Source organism: Hyla sarda, chromosome 7 (genome assembly GCF_029499605.1).
Source record: "Hyla sarda isolate aHylSar1 chromosome 7, aHylSar1.hap1, whole genome shotgun sequence".
Lineage (NCBI taxonomy): Eukaryota > Metazoa > Chordata > Amphibia > Anura > Hylidae > Hyla > Hyla sarda.
Genome location: NC_079195.1, coordinates 186,631,378 through 186,655,151, shown reverse-complemented (window position 1 = coordinate 186,655,151; position 23,774 = coordinate 186,631,378). Strand labels below are relative to the sequence as shown.

At 44.4% G+C, this 23,774-nt stretch overlaps 1 protein-coding gene across 2 annotated transcripts; it reads right to left on the bottom strand.

Annotated features, from left to right (window-relative positions):
* Positions 1–237: 237 nt before the first annotated feature.
* On the bottom strand, positions 238–17,884 carry LOC130282901 (protein kinase C delta type-like). Of its 2 annotated transcripts, XM_056531847.1 has the most exons (4): positions 17,228–17,884; positions 10,649–10,786; positions 7,265–7,581; positions 238–1,656 (listed from the first exon to the last, which is right to left on the bottom strand). In XM_056531847.1, the coding sequence occupies exons 1-4, from the start codon at positions 17,825–17,827 to the stop codon at positions 1,098–1,100; spliced, it is 1,614 nt and encodes a 537-aa protein (XP_056387822.1). In that variant the 5' UTR covers positions 17,828–17,884; the 3' UTR covers positions 238–1,097. The 2 variants fall into 2 exon arrangements, with proteins under 2 accessions (XP_056387822.1, XP_056387823.1); XM_056531848.1 differs by lacking the exon at positions 10,649–10,786 and having other exon boundaries at positions 17,228–17,880.
* Between the last annotated feature and the right edge of the window lie 5,890 nt (positions 17,885–23,774).

Genomic DNA, 23,774 nt, shown 5'->3' with positions numbered 1-23,774 from the left:
TATGTTCAAAAGTATGAAACATTCTGCAACAATATGATACATTTAGTGCAAATGAAGCTTTGTACCACCTCTTTGAAAAGACCACCCCCATAGTGGTCTTGTTTTTAGGACACCACTGCAATAGAAGACCAGAAGAAATTTGGGTGGTCTTCTCAAAGAGGTTTCACTGTATTTATTAGAACAATACATGATCAAACAATGGAAATAAAGACACAGACACAATGATGTAAAGGGGGAAAAGGACATTTTATTTCGTTTATATAGTTACAGGAAGGGGATACTGGGATTCTGCAAATTTTAGAAATGTGTGTTATGTTTTATTTTGCTATGTGTAATGTATAAATGTAAAAGCAAAGCTTTTTTATATACTGTGTTGATCCAAAGGAAGGCGAAAACCCCCTTGAGGAAAGAGCCAATTATCCTTATGTAAGGGGGGAAAATTCCTTCCTGACCCCAAATATGGCAATCGGAACAAGTCCCAGGATCAAAAGCCAGTACATGACCTATCTAGTATGGTAAACTATTATGTATTTTTTTTTTATATATTCATATATAATACTTTTTTTATTATTATTATTCACTTATTTTTTGTACATTATGTTATGTTACCTATTTATGGCTGGAATGATCCCAAGGAAGGCAAAAACCCCCTTAAAGAATGAGCCAATTGTCCTCAAAGGAGAAAAATTCCTTCCTGACCCCAAATATGGCGATCGGAACAAGTCCCAGGATCAAAGCCGATATCTACCGCTATCTGTTGTGTGTGTCTGTGTGTATGTGTCTATACTATCTATGTATGTACCTGTGTGTATATTTCTATCTACCTGTATGTGTGTGTGATCCTAATGTATGTGTGATGATGTGTGATACTTACCAGGTCTGTGCTGAGATGTTACAAGCACAGGCCGCTCCTGGGGTACAGAGGGTCTTCAGAGGCTGTGGAGGATGTGGAGCTAAGATCCAGGGTAACAACTTGATGGAAATCTGCAGCGTTCAGATGGTATAGAGAGGATGTTATAGACAAGCCGAGGTCTAATACAGCAGCAGAGGCACGGGTCAGGGGGCACAGAGCTCTGGGCCATGGCCATGGGCTGATGTTAACAGGCCCAGCTTGGAGCAATGAAAGAGAATCCTTCCAAGGGGTGAAGGGCTGTCTCTTCCTCTGGCCACGGCAGGTCTCCCTTCTTCAGAGCTGGCTTGAATGGTGTAAATGGCGGCTGTGCTCTCTTCTGCTCCAGTTCCTCCCAGTTGATGGTGGTGAAGAATGGATGGTCTCTGATGTTCCTGTTCACACCCAGCCGCTTCTCAGGATTCTTACGCAGCAGTTTCTTGATCAGATTTTTCAGGTCAGCAGGGAGCCAAGATGGAATATTAGGCTTCTCTCTGGTGATGGAATCGCGAGCCATTTCTCTGTTGCAGCCAAAGTAAAATGGGGAACGTCCTGCTGACATTCGGGATACAACAATCCCCAGGCTCCACCAGTCAACTGCTGCATAGTACATCTTCCTCTGGAGCACCTCTGGGGCCATGTAAGGTAACGTGCCCGTCACTCCTTTGATCTTGTTGGAAGAGGTGACGCCATCTTGGGCAACTCCGAGGTCAATGATGCGGATGTGTCCATCTCTATCCAGCATGATGTTATCTGGCTTGATATCTCTGCAATGAAAGAAGAAAAAAGAGTTATAAATAAAAGACAATGGTAATGTGGTGCCACAGGGGTGCAAGGAATTCTTATCAGCTTCTCCGGGGCCAGACAATGGAAGTAAGAAACACACCGACGTCGGGTTACGGATAACTTTCTTTTACTGAGCAGGTGTAGATAGTACAACACACAGTATGAAGAGTACAAGGGATGCAGTGTAACCCTTGGGAGTCCTGTTGCCTTGCTAGGACTTATGGTGCTTTTCATCCACTTGAATAATACTGACTAGAGATTAGAGACTGAAAGGTTTCCCACTCTGGCTAGGGTTCTCACAAGGTCCAAGTACTATCACCGCCAGAGCTTGACTCACCACTGTACGGGGGAACACTTCCAGAATGGTGGGGCTGACTCTGCTGTATGGGGGAACACTTGCAGAATGGTGGGGCTGACTCCTCTGTACAGGGAACCCTTGCAGATTGGCGGGGCTGACTCCACTGTATGGGGGAAAACTTGCAGAATGGTGGGGCTGACTCTGCTGTACAGGGGAACACTTGCAGAATGGCGGGGCTTCCGCTGTATGGGGGAACACTTGCAGAATGGTGGGGCTGACTCTGCTGTATGGGGGAACACTTGCAGAATGGCGGGGCTGACCGGGGTCATTTTGGCCTTATGGACCAGAGCATTTTTTGCAAATCTGGCCACTGTCACTTTAAGCATTAATAACTCTGGGATTCTTTTACTTATGAATTTGATTCCGAGTTTATTTTTTCATGACATATTCTACTTTATCTTAGTTGTAAATTTTTGTCAATGCTTGCATGATTTCTTGGTTAAAAATTGCTAAATTTTATGAAAAATTAACAAATTTAGCATTTTTCTGAATTTGAAACTCTCTGCTTGTAAGGAAAATGGATATTCCAAATAAATTATATATTGATTCACATATACAATATGTCTACTTTATATTTGCATCATAAAGTTGACAGGTTTTTACTTTTGGAAGACATCAGAGGGCTTCAAAGTTCAGCAGTAATTTTCCTATTTTTCACAAAATTTTCAAAATCAGAATTTTTCAGGGAACAGTTCTGTTTTGAAGTGTATTTGAGGGGTCTTCATATTAGAAATATCCCATAAATGACCCTATTATAAAAACTGCACCCCTCAAAGTATTCAAAATGACATTCAAAAGGTTTGTTAACTCTTTAGGTATTTCACAGGAATAATTAGCAACAAGAAATAGCAGCGTTGTAGTATAATGTACATTGAAACTACTGGTGTATAAACCATATCTAAAACTCGCTGCGGGTCTATAAACCAATGCTACAGTATAGCTCTGAAAATAAATTTTATATACTTATAGAGAAACACTAGAGCCATGACTACTGATAAAACTAAAATAATTTTATTAATACTCTTTAAAATCACAAATATGACTACTAAATATTAACATTATACAAGGTCAATGATTGTAAACAGATAATCAATCCGAAAAGAAGGTGGTAAGACAGGTATGATTAGTATAATCAAGCTCATATGAAGTATATAAACAGTGAGATCTACAGCAGCAGTAATGGGTGTCCAATAATAATGTCCAATAGGACAAGAAAAGGGGTATATAACCTTTACTAATATAATGTCCAGCTACCCACTTAGGATAGCTGGAATGGACACTAACAGTGCATGAAAGTAATAACACTAACAAAGCTGGTACTCACTTACCCATAATGGAGACCTGTCACCACCGCCCCAACGTACGTTTCGTCAGCCTGGACTTTCTCAAGGGAATAGCAGCAAAGTGAAGGAGAACATTCTAAATCTCTATTTTTTACAATAACATGTGCCTGTAGACCCAGTATTTGCATTTTTATAAAGGCTAGAAGGAGAAAATGCCACCCAAAATGTGTAACCCAATTTCTCTCAAGTAAGGAAATACCTCATATGTGTATGTCAAGTGTTCTGTAGGTGCACTAGAGGGCTCAGAAGGGAAGGAGCGACAATGGGATTTTGGAGAGTGAATTTTGCTGCAATGGTTTTTAGGGGGCATGTCGCATTTAAGAAGCCCCTATGGTTCCATAACAGCAAAAAAAAACAAAAAAAAACACATAGCTTACTATTTTGGAATCTACACCCCTCAAGTGGTACAGTGAGCTTTAACACCCCACAGGTGTTTGATGACTTTCTGTTAAAGTTGTATGTGTAAATGAATTTTTTTTCCCACTAAAATGCTGGTTTTCCCCCCATATTTTAAATTTTTACAAGGGGTAATAGGAAAAATGACACCCAAAATTTGTAACCCCATCTCTTCTGAGTATGGTAATACCCCATGTGTGGACGTCAAACGCTCTGTGTGCGAACTACAATGCTCAGAGGAGAAGGAGTCACATTTAGCTTTTGGAAAGCAAATTTTGATGAAATGGTTTTTGGGGGGCATGTCCCATTTAGGAAGCCCCTTTGGTGCAAGGACAACAAAAAAAAAAAAAAACACATGGCATACCATTTTGGAAACTACATCCCTCAAGGAACGTAACAAGGGGTACAGTGAGCCTTAACACCCCACAGGTGTTTGACAACTTTTCGTTAAACTCGGATGTGTAAATGAAAAACATTTTTTTTTTCACTAAAATGCAGTTTTTTTCCCCCAAATTCAATATTTTTACAAGAGGTTATAGGAAAAAATGCCCCCCAAAATTTGTAACCTCGTGTGGAAATACCCCATATATGGACGTAAAGTGCTCTGCAGGCGAACTATAATGCTCAGAAAAAAAAAGCTTTTGTGGAGAGAATTTGTTTGGAATGGAAGTCGGGTGCCATGTGCGTTTACAAAGCTCCCATGGTGCCAGAACAGCAGAAACCCCCCCACACGTGACCTCATTTTGGAAACTAAACCCCTAACCAAATGTAATAAGGGGTGCAGTGAGCATTTATACCCCACTGGTGTTTGACAGACTTTTGGAACAGTGGGCTGTGCAAATGAAAAATCAAATTTTTCATTTTCATGGATGACTGTGCACAAAACAGGTCAAACGCCTGTGGGGTGTAAATGTTCACAGCACCCATTATTACATTACGTGAGGGCTGTAATCTTCAAAATGGGGTCAAATGTGGGGGGAGGGGTCCACTGTTCTGGCACCATGGGGGCTTTGTAAACGCACATGGCCTTCAATTCCAGCCAAATTCTTTCTACAAAATCCCAATGGTGCTCCTTCTCTTCTGAGCATTGTAGTTCGCCTGCAGAGCACTTTACGTCCACTTATATTGCATTTATATAAAAATTTTGGGGGGCTTTTTTACTATTACACCTTGAGAAAATGAAAAATTTGGGATAACACCAGCATTTTAGTGAAAAAACACAAATTTTTCATTTTCAATGAAAATTCTTCAAACAGGTGTGGGGTGTTAAGGCTCACTATGGGGTCACATGTAGTTTTTTTTTTTTTTATGTCAGAACCGCTGTAACGATCAGCCACCCCTGTGCAAATCACCTCAAATGTACATGGTGCTCTCATTCCTAAGCCCTGTTGTGCGCACGCAGAGCATTTTACTCCCACATATGGGGTATTTCCGTACTCAGGAAAAATTGCATTAAAAACTTTGGGCTCTTTTTTTCCTTTTACCTTTTGTGAAAATAAAAAAGTATGGGGCAACACCAGCATGTTAGTGTAAAATTTTTATTTTTTATTTTTTTACAATAACATGCTGGAGTAGACCCCAACTTTACCTTTTCATAGGGGGTAAAAGGAGAAAAAGCCCCCCGAAAAATTGTTAGACAATTTCTCCCGATTACGGAAATACCCCATATGTGGCCCTAAACGGTTTCCTTGAAATACGACAGTGCTCCGAAGTGACAGAGTGCCATGCCTATCTGAGGCCTAAATTAAGGATTTGTATAGGGGTGGACATAGGGGTATTCTAAGGCAGTGTTTCCCAAACAGGGTGTCTCCAGCTGTTGCAAAACTCCCAGCATGCCTGGACAGTCAATGGCTGTCCGGCAATACTGGGAGTTGTTGTTTTGTAACAGCTGGAGGCTCAGTTTTGAAAACAGTGCCATACCTGATGTTTTTCATTTCTATTGGGGAGGGGCGAGGGGGGGGGGGGACAGTGTAAGGGGGTGTATATGTAGTGTTTTACTCTTTATTTTGTGTTAGTGTTGTGTAGTGTTTTTAGGGTACATTCGCACAGGCGGGTTTACAGCGAGTTTTGAGCTACAGCGGAAAATTAGCTGCATTTCAAACTTGCAGCGAGAAACTCACTGTAAATCCCCCTGTGGGGAAGGCAAAACTACAACTCCCAGCATACCCTTTGGCTGTGCGTGCATGGGGGTTGTAGTTATGCAACAGCTGGAGGTACACTGGTTGCAAAACACTAAAAGTTTGTTACTTAACTCAGTGTTTCCCAACCCGTGTGCCTCCAGCTGTTGCAAAACTACAACTCCCAGCATGTATGGTTTTTCAGTGCATTCTGGGAGTTATAGTTTTGCAACAGCTGGAGGCACAAAGGTTGGGAAACACTGAGTTAGGAAACAGACAATGTTTCCCAACCAGTGTGCCTCCAGTTGTTGCAAAACTACAACTCCCAGCATGCACGGACAGCCAAAGGGCATGCTGGGTGTTGTAGTTTTGCAACATCTGGAGGAGAACAGTTTGGAGACCACTGTGTAGTGGTGTCCAAACAGTAGCCCTCCAGATTTTGCAAAATGACAACTCTCAGCATGCCCAGGCATGCTGGGAGTTGTAGTTCGGCAACATCTGAAGGGCCAGATGTTACAGAACTACAACTCCCAGCATGCCTGGACTGTCTGGGCATGCTGGGAGTTGTAGTTTTGCAACATCTGGAAGAGCACAGATTGATCCAAACTGCGGCCCTCCAGATGTTGCAAAACTACAACACCCAGCATGCCCAGACAGCCAAAAGGCATGCTGGGTGTTGTAGTTTTCTAAACTACCAGAAGCAGCAGTGAAGAGCTTTACTGCTGCCTCTGATGCAGATGCCGCCCGCCGCCTCCTCCACTTACCCGCCGCCAACCCGTGTGCCTCCAGCTGTTGAGAGCCTGCCGCCGGTCCCCACTGCCGCGCCGGTACTTGATAAGTGCTGCTGTCTCCACAGCAGCTCTCGGCATCTTCTTCCCCTGCTCTGCTCAGACTTCTAGTGGCGGGCAGAGCAGGGGAAATAAACTTTACCCCCAGTCAGCTCATTCACTGTGATTAGTCCACAGGGACCAATCACAGTGATCGCTGACCAGGACCATCAACAGATGGTCCTGGAGGGTGTTGCAGAAGTTGTCCCCTGCTTGAAACAGCGGGACTTCTGCCAGTTAACCCGTGCGATGCTGCGCATCACGGGGTTAACTGAATGACGTCTATAGACGTGATTCTGCGGGAAGGGGTTAAAGATACAGTACATACATTACATAATACACAGTGAAAAATGCATGCACAAGGAGATCCGCAGCCCACAGGACAGCTTTTGGTGCTGGGACATCACAGGAAATCTTTAAAGATCGACAATGGTGAAGGGGTCATGAACTGTACCACCACAAAGCCTAACAAAATTCAGGATTCTGGGAAAGTTGGATGCATTATTTACAACATGACAAGGAGACAGGTGTGGGGAAGTTAGACTTACCGGTGGACGATGTTATGTCCGTGAAGGAACTGGAGGCCGCATGCAATCTCTGCTGTGTAGAATCTTACGTTGTCGGTGTTCAGACAGCTGCACATTCTGAGTAAAGCCTCCAGGCTGCCGCCGGACAGGTACTCGGTGATGAAGAATGCATGGTCCTGAGACTGCTGTGCAGCATACAGGTGACACAGGAACGGGCAGTCTCGGGCCAGCATGAGGATCCGTCTCTCTCTCTGCAGGGTCGCTGCATTGTCCCCTGTCTTGGTGATTCCCTTGATGGCCACGTAGTTGTTTCGGCCGGGGACTGATGCCAGGCCCACCTGAAAGAAAGCAAAGAGAGCAATAGTAAATAGTGGAAGACTATGGGAAATATTTCCTTTTGACAATATCCCATAGGTATAACTAGAGCCAACTTGTTATAACTAGGTATAACTAGAGGTATAGCTAGAGCCAACCAGTTAGGGACTGTGGGGTGATGGTCATTGTTATTTCCATGCCATGGTACATATGAGATGTAATAGGGATGTAGTTGGAAAAAAAAAATAAAAGGCCCAAAAAAACACCCATTCTACTGCACAGCGTGGGCAAATGTTAGCTGCAAGTCAATAAGGAACTACAAAATGCCATATCCACTTTTTTTGTTTTTCTAATTGGTGTTTTTTTTTATCCTTTTGGCGTTTTTTTCAGCTTTTTTCGGCTCATTGGGTGATTCCTAGAAGTGACCTTATGAGACTATGGCGTTTTTTTGGGAAAATCGCTGTGTTTTTCTCCATAGTGTGGGAGTGAAAAAACACAAAAAAAAGCCATGTGAGTTTTAACATTGTTTTTGCAGGCGTGTTTTTTTTTTATTTTAATTTTTTACTCTAGCTATTCCATTTTAATATTAAAATAAATAAATATATATATACTAGCTGAGTACCCAGCATTGCCCAGTTTTTCCTTCCTAATCCTTGTTGGGGAGGAAAATAAACAAAGGAGGAAGCTTTTGACTTCATATCCCGTCCTCATATATTGATGCCATATCCCGACCTCCTATCCCGACCTCCTATCCCGACCTCCTATCCCGACCTCCTATCCCGACCTCCTATCCCGTCCTCCTATCCCTTCCTCATAACCCGACCTGTAATGGGCATCTATCACATCCTTGTAATGGGCATCTATCACATCCTTGTAATGGGCATCTATCACATCCTTGTAATGGGCATCTATCACATCCTTGTAATGGGCATCTATCATATCCTTTTAATGGGCATCTATCACATCCTTGTAATGGGCATCTATCACATCCTTGTAATGGGCATCTATCACATCCTTGTAATGGGCATCTATCACATCCTTGTAATGGGCATCTATCACATCCTTGTAATGGGCATCTATCATATCCTTTTAATGGGCATCTATCACATCCTTGTAATGGGCATCTATCACATCCTTGTAATGGGCATCTATCACATCCTTGTAATGGGCATCTATCATATCCTTGTAATGGGCATCTATCACATCCTTGTAATGGGCATCTATCATATCCTTGTAATGGGCATCTATCACATCCTTGTAATGGGCATCTATCACATCCTTGTAATGGGCATCTGTCACATCCTTGTAATGGGCATCTATCATATCCTTTTAATGGGCATCTATCACATCTTTTATACATGTTAAACTGGCAACACATTGCAGTAGGGGTTAAAAAGCTTATTCCACTCATATGTTTCTGTGTATATTTCATTGTTTTATAGCCAATAGAGAATAAATTCTTTATAATGTGCCCGAGTATCAGAGGGCCGCCAACACCTTTCTCTGCTGACCTCCCATTGACTGACACAGCGGCACACACAGAGGAGCGCAGTAACAGCGAGCTCTTTGCCTCTAGCTATTACAGAGCACCAGTGGTGATGCTAAGGTTAATGTCACCCGTTGTGGTAGAAAATGGTGTCACCCTATAATGCCCCCCTAAGTAATTTTTTTAGCCTGTTGTGATGCCAAGTAAGGGGCAATTGCTCAATAAGTTTGTACCATGTGATACTATAGCTCCCAGTAAAATCTTAGCAGTAATAAGGTTATGCTGGGAGTTGTTGTTTCACCCATGATCACTGCAGAACTTACAAGTGACTACAGCTATGATGGAATACAATTGGCCAGATGACAGCTTCTCTGTAGCAGGGGCGTGTGACAGGTCAGGCACGGAGGGCCCGGCCACCGTAGGTCTTGCTGCTTCTCGGGGAGCATGCAAGCTGAAGGTCTGTATGTATTATATAGAGAGCTCCAGCTTGCATTCTCCCTGATCTTCTAAGAGCCAGTGCAGGAGGATAGCAAGGGGGGACATAAGGCCTAGGGGCATGTAGGGCGGAGGCAGGGTGCCACCACATATCTTTATTCCGTGCAGGAACTCCTCCCCTTCACCGATAGGAGCATGCTTAAAGAGACACTGTCATGTTGAAAAACTTTTTATATTTTGCAGTACTACTGATAAGATGACTTTTTTAAATACACATTTATAAAAAAAAAATTTTTTACTAAAAAAGGAAAAATGAAAATAGCCGCCACTAGGGGTCATCAGTCTTTACGCAGACAGACTACTCTGTATTTTGCAGCATACTGGATACAGGCCATAAAGTGTGTTGGTATCCAGTATAGGAGATCACCACTGCAGCCTTCAGCTATTCCTAAACTACAACTACCATGATGGGAGTTGTAGTTTTGCAACAGCTGGAGTTACAATCTTTGTAAAACTCTGTGTTAGAGCTGGGTATTCTCCAGCTGTGTGTCTCCATCTCTTGCAAAACTACAGACAAAGGATGCGTGGGCATGCTGGGAGTTGTAGTTTTGCAACAGCTAAAGGCAACACTGTTCTAACACAGTGCTTTACAAACACTGCAGCTCAAGCTATTGCAAAACTACAACTCCCAGCATGCTTGAACAGCCAAAGCTTTCTCTGACTCCTGAATGACAAAGAAGCTGAACAGACATTCAGGAGTCTGTTAAAGCTGAATGACACACATTTTCTATCTGTTCCTAGTAAAGCTGGATTAGCATCCATCTTTACTAATGACAGATATAAAATGTATGCATAAAAACTACTGTGCTTTTATCACTAAAATCCTTGCACTAATTTAGAAAGATCTGCAGACTGCCAGGCTGCTCCCAGACTCAGTGAGGGAAAGAGATGGACACGCCCCCTCCGCAAGGCAAGAAGACAAAGCAAGTGACCAAGATATAAATGCTATTTGTTAGGGATATACAGGTCCTAGACACATAAAAATTTATATGTACAGGATCAGGATTAGGTACTGAGCAAGATATCACTTTTCTTTCTTTTGGCTCTATAACAGGTACCAGATTCACGTTCACAGAGGAAGAAGACAGAGACAAGGTGTGTGTACTCACTTTTTTGCTGTTAATAAAATGTGCTTGACTGCTCTGATCCTTTCCTCCGCTCCTGTGCCTGGACTGTCGGGTAGCGTTCCCCTCCACAGACATGGACAGCAATAGAAGTATCCGGCACCACGGTAGCAGGTAAAAAAACTTCAAGCTTTATTCAGATAAATACAGGCACAGCATGGTAGACACTATTTTTTTGTTACACCATATCTCGTCCTCCTGTTACTGCCAAAGCTGTACTTACTTTTCTACTATTACATCATGTCGCATCCTCAAGTTGCCTCCAGAGCTGCAACCACTATTCTGCTGTTACATCATGTCTTAAGCTCCTTTCACCTCTAGAGCTGCAGCCACTATTCCGCTCTCACATCATGTCTTATACTCCAGTCAACTCCAGAGTTGCAGTCAGTATTCTGCTGTTATATTTTGACTTATCCTCCAGTCACCTTCAGAGCTGCTGTCACTATTCTGCTGTCACATCATGTCTTATCCTCCTGTCACTTCCAGAGCTGCAGTTACTTTTCTGCTGTTAGAATATGTCTTATACTGTAGACACCTCCAGAGCTGCATTGGCTGAGTGTGATAGGAGTGTGGTAGCTGTAATCACACTCCTATAACTCTCAGGCAGGGGGGCAGCGGGGGAGTGGTCCACCCCAGGTTAGAGGGGGGGGGGGAGGGTTGTGCCATCTCTCAATTCATACTTTTTAACTTACTGGGGGGGGGGGGGGGGGGGGGTCAGCATAGCCGAACTTCAGGCACTAGAGGAATCCTGTCTCTCTAGTGCCAAATACCTGGCGGTGCTGACTCAACCTGCAGAAACACCAGCCAGTAAGGACCGACAATGGAGATCACTTTGATGCTGGTCATTTAACCCCTTTAATGGGTTATCCACCATAAGGTATTTTAGTACGTACCTGGCAGAAATTAATGGACATGCTTAGGAAGGATCTGCGCTTGTCTTGGGGCTAAATGGCGTGAGATTACCATAACACTGTGGCTAGCTTTTTGTGAACTAGTATTTCCTTTTTGAGTTTACTTCTTTGCCTACAAAGCCCATAATTCCATTTTCCTCCCTCCCACACATCAGTCACACTCCCATAAATGAGCAGCATTCATTCAAAAGACCTGTGGTTTTCAATCAGGGTGCCTACAGCTGTTGCAATAGTTGCAGATTGATCTCTCTCCCACCAAGCGATCGCTCCACCCATTGAAGCAGACAGGCTCCCTGTCATCAGCTGACTAGTGAGTCAGGTCTCGGCTGCATTGCAACCTGGGAAAAATCTGAGACAACAGTAATTTTGTATGCTGGTAAAAGTAAATATTGGGGTGAAAATCACATAAGAATTGTGAGAAAACCGTCACATACGGGTACAGACACTACATTATTAACTACACTAACTTTACAGCCTCTGTAGCATAGTCAAATGTCAAATAAAAAATAAATTCTGGAATACCCCTTTAGAGACACAGCAAATTTTGGCCTTGAGGACACAACAAATTTTAGTTTACACATTTTTTAGTTTACACCTTTCAAGAGCCATAATTCTTTTTATTTTTCCATCCACAGACCCATATGTTTGTTTTTTCACAACAAAATGTACTTTATAAAGACACCTTAAATTTGAATTTAAAATTGAAAAAAGAAAATAAATTAAAGAAAATCACAATTTTGCTAATTTTTGGGGGTTTTGGTTTTAAGCAATGCATTTTACAGTTAAATTTTCATGTTTTCTTAAAGGGGTACTCCCATGGAAAACTTATTTATTTATTTATTTTTTTTTTTAATCAACTGGTGCCAGAAAGTTAAACAGATTTGTAAATTACTTCTATTAAAAAATCTTAATCCTTTCAGTACTTATTAGTAGTACTACAGAGGAAATGGTTTTCTTTTTGGAACACAGAGCTCTCTGCTGACATCATGACCACACTGCTCTCTGCTTACATATCAGTCCTTTATAAGAACTGTCCAGAGTAGGAGAAAATCCCCATAGCAAACATGTGTTGCTCTGGACAGTTCCTAAAATGGACAGAGATTTCAGCAGAGAGCACTGTGGTCATGATGTCAGCAGAGAGCTCTGTGTTCCAAAAAGAAAACAATTTCCTCTGTAGTTTACAGACCCTAAAAAGTACTGGAAAGATTAAGATTTTTTAATAGAAGTAATTTACAAATCTGTTTAACTTTCTGGCACCAGTTGATTTAAAAAAAAAGTTTTGCACAGGAGTACCCCTTTAATTATGTGGATGAATACAATTAAAATGATACTCATGTTTGCATTCTTTTCTATTACTGCACTTCTTTTAAAAAAGGCAAAGTATGTTTAAAATTTCCCTATTCTGACCTCCTATAACTTTCTTATTTTTCTGCATACAGTGCTGTATGAGAATTTTTTGCACCATTATCTGTAGTTTTTAATAAAGGGGTACTCCCTTGGAAAACTTTTTTTTTATAAATCCATCCACTGGTTCCAGAAAGTTAAACAGATTTGTAAAGTACTTTCATTAAAAAATCTTAATCCTTCCAGTAATTTTTAGGGGCTGTATGCTACAGAGGAAATGCTTTTCTATTTGGATTTCTCTTCTGTCATAACCAAAGTGCTCTCTGTTGACCTCTGCTGTCCCTTTTTGGAACTTTCCAGAGAACAAATCCCCATTGCAAACATATGCTGCTCTGGACAGTTCCTAAAATGGACAGCAGAGGTCAGCAGAGAGCACTGTAGTCATTACATCAGAGAAATCCAAAAAGAAAACCATTTCCTCTGTAGTATACAGCCCCTAAAAAGTACTGGAAGGATTAAGATTTTTTAATAGAAGTAATTTACAAATCTGTTTAACTTTCTGGCACTAGTTGATTTAAAAAAAAACTTTACCACTGTACCACTGTAACATAACTTTTGCTTATATTTGACTTTTTCATCACTTTTATTCCATTGTTTCTCAGATATGATGTGACCAAAAATCTGCAATTATTTCACTTTGGTTCACATTCCTGATATTGCATTGTCAATGATGTGAATGCAAAAAAAAAAATTGCCAATTTTTGTCACATCAACACATAAGAAGTAATCAAACAATCAATACAATGCACAAGTGGTACCGGCAAAAACTACAGATCACAGTGTCTGTATGTATGGGTATATAGTATATAAAAAAATATTGCAGCTCTCCATATAATAGTTAAATCACTGCCACATTTCTGCTTCTTGTTGAAGCTTTTTTCAAGCATGTTCACACACATCACTAAGGGTCTATATTTACCCAGACACGTAATTACCAAATAAAGTAATATCAAGTATAACATGTATAACGTGCATATTCATCATAAATGTATAAAGACAATTCATCATGGTGACATTATATGTTCAACACATGAGAAATACATATATGTTCAGTCAAGTGTCAGTGCAAAAAATAGATAAATGGCTTAAAAAAAAGATTATTACAGTTATAACATTTACAGTATCTGACATAAGTGAGTACAACCTTCACATGTTTTTAAATATTTTATTTTATCTTTTCATGTGACAACACAGAAGAAATGAAACTCTTCTACAATGTAAAGTGTAACAGTGTTTAATATTGTGTGTCCCCCCCCCCCCCCACCCAAATAACTCATCATAAAGTCATTAATATCTTAACCTTGGCAAAAAAAAGTGAGTACAACCCTAAGTAGAAATGTTCAAATTGGGCCCAATAAGTAATTGTGACTCATTAGTGTTACATGCAGGGCCGCCATCAGGGGGGTACAGCCGGTACTCCCGTAAGGGGCCCGGACCCAACATTTATTTTTTATTTTTTACTCACTCACTGACCGTTGGGGGCCTGCCATTTTCCACTGACTGACTGACCGTACTCTGTACAATCAGTCAGTCAGTTACCCTCTTTCCTGGGCCCTGTCCCTGCCGCACATACCTCGGAGGCCACTGCCACTTTAAAAAAAAAAAAAAAAAACTGCAGTGGCCGTCGGGAGGTACTAGCGCAACGATCGTGCCGCGCGTAGGCACGTTCGGTGCGCTATGACGCGGCAAGCCGGCCCGGAAGTCAGAGGAAAGCCGCGCCCGAAGAAGAACTGGAGCGAAGGGGCTGCCTGGAAGACGCGTGGCTGACATCGGGCCAGGAAGGTAACCACAGCAGGCTGCCTTCAATGCTCCGACCACTGCTCCTCCAGTCTGGGGGCTCCTCCAGTCTGGTCAGAGCACAGACATACTGCCTCCAGCCATATACCGTGAATGTCTGGAGGCAGTATGTCTGTGGGGGTACATGGGGCCTATAACTACTTGTTGGGGTACAAAGGGGGGCCTATATCAACTGTGGGGGCTGAAAGGGGGGCCTATATTTAACTGTGAGGGCTGAAAGGGGGGGGCCTATATTTAACTGATGGCGCTGAAAGGGGGGGCCTATATTTAACTGAGGGGGCTGAAAGGGGGGGCCTATATTTAACTGTGGGGGCTGAAAGGGGGGGCCTATATTTAACTGTGGGGGCTGAAAGGGGGGGCCTATATTTAACTGGGGGCTGAAAGGGGGGGGCCTATATTTAACTGGGGGCTGAAAGGGGGGCCTATATTTAACTGGGGGCTGAAATGGGGGGCCTATATTTAACTGGGGGCTGAATGGGGGGGGCCTATATTTAACTGTGGGGCCTGAAAAGGGGCCTATATTTAACTGTGGGGGCTGAAAGGGGGGCCTATATTTAACTGTGGGGGCTGAAAAGGGGGCCGCCTATATTTAACTGTGGGGGCTGAAAGGGGGCGTCTATATTTAACTGTGGGGGCTGAAAGGGGGGAGGCTATATTTAATTGAGGGGGCTGAAAGGGGGGGCTATATTTAACTGAGGGGGCTGAAAGAAGAGGCCTATATTTAATTGGGGGCTGAAAGGGGGGCCTATATTTAACTGGGGGCTGAAAGGGGGGCCTATATTTAACTAGGGGCTGAATGGGGGGGCCTATATTTAACTGTGGGGCCTGAAAAGGGGCCTATATTTAACTGTGGGGGCTGAAAGGGGGGCCTATATTTAACTGTGGGGGCTGAAAGGGGGGAGGCTATATTTAATTGAGGGGGCTGAAAGGGGGGGCTATATTTAACTGAGGGGGCTGAAAGAAGAGGCCTATATTTAATTGGGGGCTGAAAGGGGGGCCTATATTTAACTGGGGGCTGAAAGGGGGGCCTATATTTAACTAGGGGCTGAATGGGGGGGCCTATATTTAACTGTGGGGCCTGAAAAGGGGCCTATATTTAACTGTGGGGGCTGAAAGGGGGGCCTATATTTAACTGTGGGGGCTGAAAAGGGGGCCTATATTTAACTGGGGTCTGAAAGGGGGGCCTATATTTAACTGTGGGGGCTGGAAGGTGGGGCCTATATTTAACTGGGGGCTGAAAGGGGGGCCTATATTTAACTGGGGGCTAAAAGGGGGGCCTATACTTAGCTGTGGGGCTGAAAGGGGGGGGGGCTATATTTAAATGGGGGCTTAAAGGGGGGGCCTATATTTAACTGTGGGGCTGAAAGGGGGGTATATATTTAACTGTGGGGGCTGAAAGAGGGGCTATATGTAACTGTGGGGGCTGAAAGGGGGGGGCTATATTTAACTGGGGGCTAAAAGGGGGGCCTATATTTAACTGTGGGGGCTGAAAGGGGGGGTCTATATTTAACTGTGGGGGCTGAACGGGGGGGCCTATATTTAACTGTGGGGGCTGAAAGGAGGCGTCTATATTTAACTGTGGGGGCTGAAAGGGGGGGGGCCTATATTTAATTGAGGGGGCTGAAAGGGGGGGCTATATTTAACTGTGGGGGCTGAAAGGGGGGGCCTATAACTAACTGTGGGAGCTGAAAGGTGGGGCCTATAACTATGGGAGCTCAAAGGGGGCCTATTATTACACACAGGGGCACAAAGGGGGTCTACAATCATGTATATTGGAGGCACGTGGGACCTACAATTATATATGGAGCACAGGGGCCTACAACTATATATGGGGGCACAAAATTGGCCTATAACTATATATGGGGCAAAGATGGGTGTACAACTATGTATGGGGGCACAGAGGAGGTGTACAACTATATATATGTGTATATATATATGTGGGGGCAGAGAGGGGGTCTACAACTATATAGAGGTGGACATTGTGCTGGAGAAAGTACACAGAAAGTTTCACAGTATTCAGAATAGGGTATATTAGATTACAGCAGAGTGTGGCGCAGTAAAATTACTTTGCAGCACTGTGTATTACTGCACTACAATCTTCTATAAAGTAATTAGAAATATATCATTAGGAAAAAAAATGGGTTGGGAGTTGGCCCTGGGGCGGACTCGAGGGGGGGGGGGGCCTGGAATTAAGCTGCGTAAGGGGCCCCAAAATTTCTGATGGCAGCCCTGGTTACATGTCTCAGGTGTGAATGGGGAGCAATGTCCTAAATCGCTCTCACACTCTCTAATACTGGTCACTGAAAGTTCAACATGGCCCCACATTGTTGCTCTACATTAAGATGGCCTACGCTGGTTATTTTCTAGACTTACAATTAGCTGCAGAATATCAATGGGAAAAATCACATTGACTGTCCATTTAACAAAAAAAAAAAAACATAAATAAACTTACCACTCCAAAGCTGCCCCTACCCAATACCTGATGGACAGTGAGGTGATAGATGTTAAATTTGGGGTAGGAGCTTGATGTTCCGGGGTCCTGGCTGGTGCCTGGTCTTGGCTCCTCATCCTCCAATAATCTGGCATCTTCTCCTCTCCTCTTCTCCACATCCTCGCTTTCCTCTTCTCTCTTCCTCTTCTTCACCTCCTCGCTCACATCTTCCTCCTTCCTCTTCACTCCTGTCTTCTCCACCTCCTTGCTTTCCTCTTCTATCTTCCTCTTCTTCACCTCCTCGCTCACATCTTCCTCCTTCCTCTTCTCTCTGCTCTTCACCTCCTCGCTTTCCTCTTCTCTCTTCCTCTTCTTCACCTCCTCGCTCACCTCTTCCTCCTTCCTCTTCTTTCCGCTCTCCTTCACCTCCTCGCTTTCCTCTTCCCTCTTCCTCTTTCCTCCGCTCTCCTCTTCCCTCTTCTCTCCTCTCTCCTTCTCGCCATCTCTTCTTCCTCCAGTAGCCGCCATCTTTGGGATCCTGTAGACGTCCGTCCGCTCGGTCCAACTGACAGTTGTGGGTAAACAACAACAACAGCCGTTGTCCAGGTGACGTGATGTCATCAAAACATCAGGTGGCACCTGCTACCAGTGGTCCAGGGACCTGTGGATCCATATACATTGTGATATAGGCATCATGGGTGATAGCCTAGGGTCCAGAAGAATGGAGATATTCATGGCTGATTCTTGTAGTGCTTTATTATTAGTAGATGGGGCAGGTGATGTGACTTTTATGTGTTGTATAGGTTGGCAGTGGTGCCCATAAACTCTGCTGGAAGGTTAGAATAAGGAGGCTGGAATAAACCAGACCATCTACTTGCTGCTAATGGCAGAAATAATAAAGCCTTGTAATGGCCTGTAATGTTCTGCTACATTCAATAAGTGTCATCACTCAGATACATTAGATTATGTCCATAGGAGGAGATTTAGCAAAACCTGTCCAGAGGAAAAGTTGACCAGTTGCCCATAGCAACCAATCACATTGCTTCTTACATTTTTTTAAATGGCCTATGAAAAGTAAAAGAAGCCATCTGATTGGTTGCTATGGGCAACCGGTCAACTTTTCCTCTGCACAGGTTTTGCTAAATCCCCTCCATTGTCTCCAAAAAGCAGTATATAGGACATCATACGGCTTCACCACCACTGGGACCTTTATTTTTAAGCCGAGCACCATAAATATTTTTTATCATAGAAATTTGTGGGTGTCCAGTCTTAGTTATGGGAGAATGAGATGTTCTATATAAGATGTAGACAGATTTACAATTGACTTTGCTGAACAATCTTCTTCACTAGGTCTCATATAATGAATGCAGAATTCCAACCAGAGAGAGATTATAGCGAGGGCAAAAATGGGTCCTTTCTAAGGTCCTCCACCACCCAGGTTCACCAATGTTTCCCCGAGAAAGCGTTAGTGTTTGGAAAGTGTTCCTCCAACATTATCTAAGGTTTACTATGTGGTTTACTGTCAGCGGAGGATCTTACTGTCAGCGGAGGATCTTACTGACACACAGGTGGGCTTACTGACAGGTGAAGGATCTTACTGACACACAGGTGGGCTTACTGACAGGTGGAGGATCTTACTGCCACATAGAGGGACATACTGACAGGTGGAGGATCTAAATGACACAGAGAAGGCTTTTCTGACAGGGAGAGGATCTTACTGACACATAGAGGGACATACCGACAGGTGAAGGATCTTACTGACACACAGGTGGGCTTCCTGACAGGTGGAGGATCTTACTGCCACATAGAGGGACATACTGACAGGTGGAGGATCTAACTGACACAGAGAAGGCTTTTCTGACAGGGAGAGGATCTTACTGACACATAGAGGTACATACTGACAGGCAGATGATCTTACTGATACAAAGAAAGTCTTCCTGACAGGCAGAGGAGCTTACTGACACAGAAAGGGCCTTACTGCCAGGCAGAGGATCTTACTGACACAGAGAGGGCCTTACTGATAAGCAGAGGGTCTTACTGACACAGAGAGGGCCTCACTGACAGGGAGAGGATCTTACTGACATACATAAGGCCTTACTGACAGACAGAGGATCACACTGACACACAGGTGGGCTTACTGACAGGGGAAGGATCTTACTGACACACAGGGAACCTTACTAACAGGTTATATGGGGGCTCAGACAAATGGAGGGTGATTTGGAGGTGCAGACAGATGGAGGATTATATGGGGGTGCAGACAGGGAAGTGTGATATTAGGGTGCAGTCAAATGGAGGATGATAGGAGGGTGCAGACAGGGGAGGGTGACATGAGGGTGCAGACAATTATAGGGTGATTCGAGGGTGCAGACGGGAGGGTGATATGAGGGTGCAGACAGGGGAGGGTGACATGAGGGTGCAGACAGGGGAGGGTGACATGAGGGTGCAGACAGGGGAGGGTGACATGAGGGTGCAGACAGGGGAGGGTGATATGAGGGTGCAGACAGGGGAGGGTGACATGAGGGTGCAGACAATTATAGGGTGATTCGAGGGTGCAGACAGGGGAGGGTGACATGAGGGTGCAGACAGGGGATTGTGACATGAGGGTGCAGACATTGGAGGGTGACATGAGGATGCAGACAGGGGAGGGTGATAGGAGGGTGCAGACAGGGGAGGGTGATATGAGGGTGCAGACAGGGGAGGGTGACATGAGGGTGCAGACAATTATAGGGTGATTTGAGGGTGCAGACAGGGGAAGGTGATATGAGGGTGCAGACTGGGGGGTGATATGAGGGTGCAGACATTGGAGGGTGACATGAGGGTGCAGACATTGGAGGGTGACATGAGGGTGCAGACAGGGGAGGGTGATATGAGGGTGCAGACAGGGGAGGGTGACATGAGGGTGCAGACAATTATAGGGTGATTCGAGGGTGCAGACAGGGGAGGGTGACATGAGGGTGCAGACAGGGGATTGTGACATGAGGGTGCAGACATTGGAGGGTGACATGAGGGTGCAGACAGGGGAGGGTGATAGGAGGGTGCAGACAGGGGAGGGTGATATGAGGGTGCAGACAGGGGAGGGTGACATGAGGGTGCAGACAATTATAGGGTGATTTGAGGGTGCAGACAGGGGAAGGTGATATGAGGGTGCAGACTGGGGGGTGATATGAGGGTGCAGACATTGGAGGGTGACATGAGGGTGCAGACATTGGAGGGTGACATGAGGGTGCAGACAGGGGAAGGTGATATGAGGCTGCAGACAGGGAAGGGTGACATGAGGGTGCAGACAATTATAGGGTGATTCGAGGGTGCAGACAGGGGAAGGTGATATGAGGGTGCAGACTGGGGGGTGATATGGGGGTGCAGACAAATGGAGGGTGATATGGATGTTCAGACAGGGGAGGGAGATATGAGGGTACAAATAGATGGCAGAGGATTATATGGGGTGCAGACAGATGAAGGGTAATATGGATGGGTAGACAGATGGAGGGTGATATGGGGGTGCAGAGTGAGTGTAGCCCTTATCAGATGGACACTTTAGGCCAGCGCCTACCTCACCTAGAGCCAGAAGGACCAAAATGTCAGATTGCTGCAAAACCTGGCATGCAGTTATGTCTCAGGAAAATATGTAAAATATTACAGGTGTGTTCTGATGAGACATGAGTCCTGCCACAAGACAGCATAAAAGCATTTCCCCTGGGGCGGCTCTCTAATTTGGCAATTTAGGCCGCCACCTAAGGCCTCGCGCTAAAAAGGGCCTCGCGGCCGCCTAGTTCGTCTGATTAGCCCGTTCCCGCAGAATGACATATATAAATGTCATGATGTGCAGGTAGTTCGCGCATCATGACATTTTTATATGTCATGCAGTTAACCCGGTGATGCGCAGCATTGCACGGATTAACTGGCAGAAGTCCTGCTGTTACCAGTGGAAGTATCAAAAAAGTGAGAACATAAGAGTCTCCGGATGTGCTTAAAATATAACTTTTACTAGTAGCAATTAAAATTATTAAACTATTATAGGTGTTGATTCATGAAATAGCCAAATGGCAAAATTAAACAGAGAAGAGTGCTATTTTATGGATAATTGCTGAGCCCAGCCAACATCCCTATTGCACAATCACTGTTAAAATGTAAGATAGATACACAGCCAGCGCAGTCACTGGATAAGGTACGTAACAAAAACATGATATTATGATAGAACTTCCACCAACGAGTTTCTGCCACCGTTTACAGTGGCGTCATCAGGGAGGAGTATATAACTATCTTTCTATTATCCAGATAGGTACCACAAAATATATAAAAATCAATTAATGTATATGCCAAAGAAACCTAAAAAGGAAAGCATAATAACAATCTTATATAGAGACAGTGGAATAAGGCATGTAGCATATTGACCCAGGTAGCTTATAGTCAGTATCACCGCCTGTGAAAAAAAGAAATATGCAGATCCACTGTCTATATTCAGAATCCTGCGATCCACGGTTTCAACGGATCAGTAGAGTAACAACGTGAGACACCTGCAATCCTGCAGGGAGCCGGGAATTACCGGCTCACTCGCGGGTTCCAGCGAAGACAACTTACCAGTGGAAGACAACTTCTGCAAGCCCCCCCAGGACCATCTGTGGATGGTCCTGGTCAGCGATCACAGTGATCGCTGACTGGGGGGGGGGGGGTTTAAAGTTCAGAACCCCCTTCTCTGTCCACCCTTAGAATTCAGGCAGAGCGGAGGAAGAGGATCCCGGAGCAGTGGGGGGCAGCGGCATATACCTGCGCAGGGACCGTCGGGACGGCGCGGCAGTAAGGATCGGGGACCGGCGGCAGGCACACGTGGAGGCTGCGGCAACAGGCAAGTATAGAAGACAGCGGCGGCAGGCAAGTGGAAGCAGTAGTGAAGATCACCGTAAAGTTATATTCACTGCTGCTTCTAGGAGTTTGGCTGTCTGGGCATGCTGGGAGTTGTAGTTTTGCAACATCTGGAGGGCCACAGTTTGGAGACCACTGTGCAGTGGTCTCCAATCTATGCTCTTCCAGATGCTGCAAAACTACAACTCTCAGCATGCCCAGACAGTCCAGGCATGCTGGGAGTTGTAGTTCTGTAACATCTGGCCCTTCAGATGTTGCCAAACTACAAATCCCAGCATGCCTGGGCAGTCTGGCCATGCTTGGAGTTGAAGTTTTGCAACAGCTGGAGGCACATGGGTTGGGTAACACTGAGTTAGGAAACAATGTTTCCCAACCAGTGTGCCTCCAGTTCTTGCAAAACTACAACTTCAGCATGCCCTGACAGCCGAAGGGCATGCTGGGAGTTGTAGTTTTGCAACAACTGGAGGAGAACAGTTAGGAGACCGCTAAGTAGTGGTGTCTAAACTGTAGCCCTCCAGATGTTGCAAAACTTCAACTCCAAGCATACCCAGACTGCCCAGGCATGCTGGAAGTTGTAGTTCATCAACATCTTAAGGGCCAGATGTTACAAAACTACAACTCCCAGCATTCCACGACTGTCTGGGCATGCTGGGTGTTGTAGTTTTGCAACATCTGGAATAGCACAGATTGAAGAAAACTGCACAGTGATCCCCAAACTGCGGCCCTCCAGATGTTGCAAAACTACAACTCCCAGCATGCACGGACAGCCAAAGGGTATGCTGGGAGTTGTAGTTTTGCAACAGGTTTGCACAGGGTACATTCACATGGGCGGGTTTACAGCGAGTCTCACGCTGCAAGTTTGAGATGCAGCAAATTTTCCCTAAAATTTTCACTCGCTGTGAACCTGCCCATGTGAATGTGCCCTAAAAACACTACACTACACAAAATAAAAAGTAAAACACTACATATACACATACCCCTACACAGTCCCCCCTCCCCCCCCAGTCCCCCGTCCCCCCCCCAATAAAAATGAAAAACATCAGGTACGGCACTGTCTCCAAAACAGAGCCTCCAGCTGTTGCAAAACAACAACTCCCAGTATTGCCGGACAGCCATTGACTATCCTGGCAGGCTGGGAGTTTTGCAACAGCTGGAGGCACCCTGTTTGGAAATCACTGGCGTAGAATACCCCTATGTCCATTCCTATGCAAATCCTGAATTTAGGCCTCAGATAGGCATGGCGCTCTCTCACTTCGGAGCCCTGTCATATTTCAAGGCAACATTTTAGGACCACATATGGGGTATTTCCATAATCGGGAGAAATTGCCTAACAAATTTTGGGGAGCTTTTTCTCCTTTTGCTCTTTATGAAAAGGTAAAGTTGGGGTCTACTCCAGCATGTTATTGTAAATAAAATAAATTTTTTACAGTAACGTGCTGGCGTTGCCCCATATTTTCACAAATAGTAAAAGGGAAAAAAAAGACCCCCAAAATTTGTAACATAATTTCTCCTGAGTATGGAAATACCCCATATGTGGATGTAAAATGCTCTGCGGGAGCACAACATGGCTCAGGAGTGAGTGCACTATGTACATTTGAGCTGATTTTTACAGGGGTGGCTGGTAAGGTACCTTTTTTCTAAAATTAACCCCTTAAGGAGGCCGGGCGTATCCATACGCCCCCGTTTTAAACTCCTTTAGGACTGAGGG

Bases quoted from the DNA above. Each gene is read 5' to 3' on its own strand.
- LOC130282901 (XM_056531847.1), bottom strand. From the start codon at position 17,827: ATGACATCACGTCACCTGGACAACGGCTGTTGTTGTTGTTTACCCACA. The intron at 10,787-17,227 runs GTAAGTTTATTT...TAAAGCTTGAAG, and splicing joins GTAGGGGCAGCTTTGGAGTG to TTTTTTTACCTGCTACCGTG. The intron at 1,657-7,264 runs GTAAGTCTAACT...CTTTCATTGCAG, and splicing joins GGACATAACATCGTCCACCG to AGATATCAAGCCAGATAACA.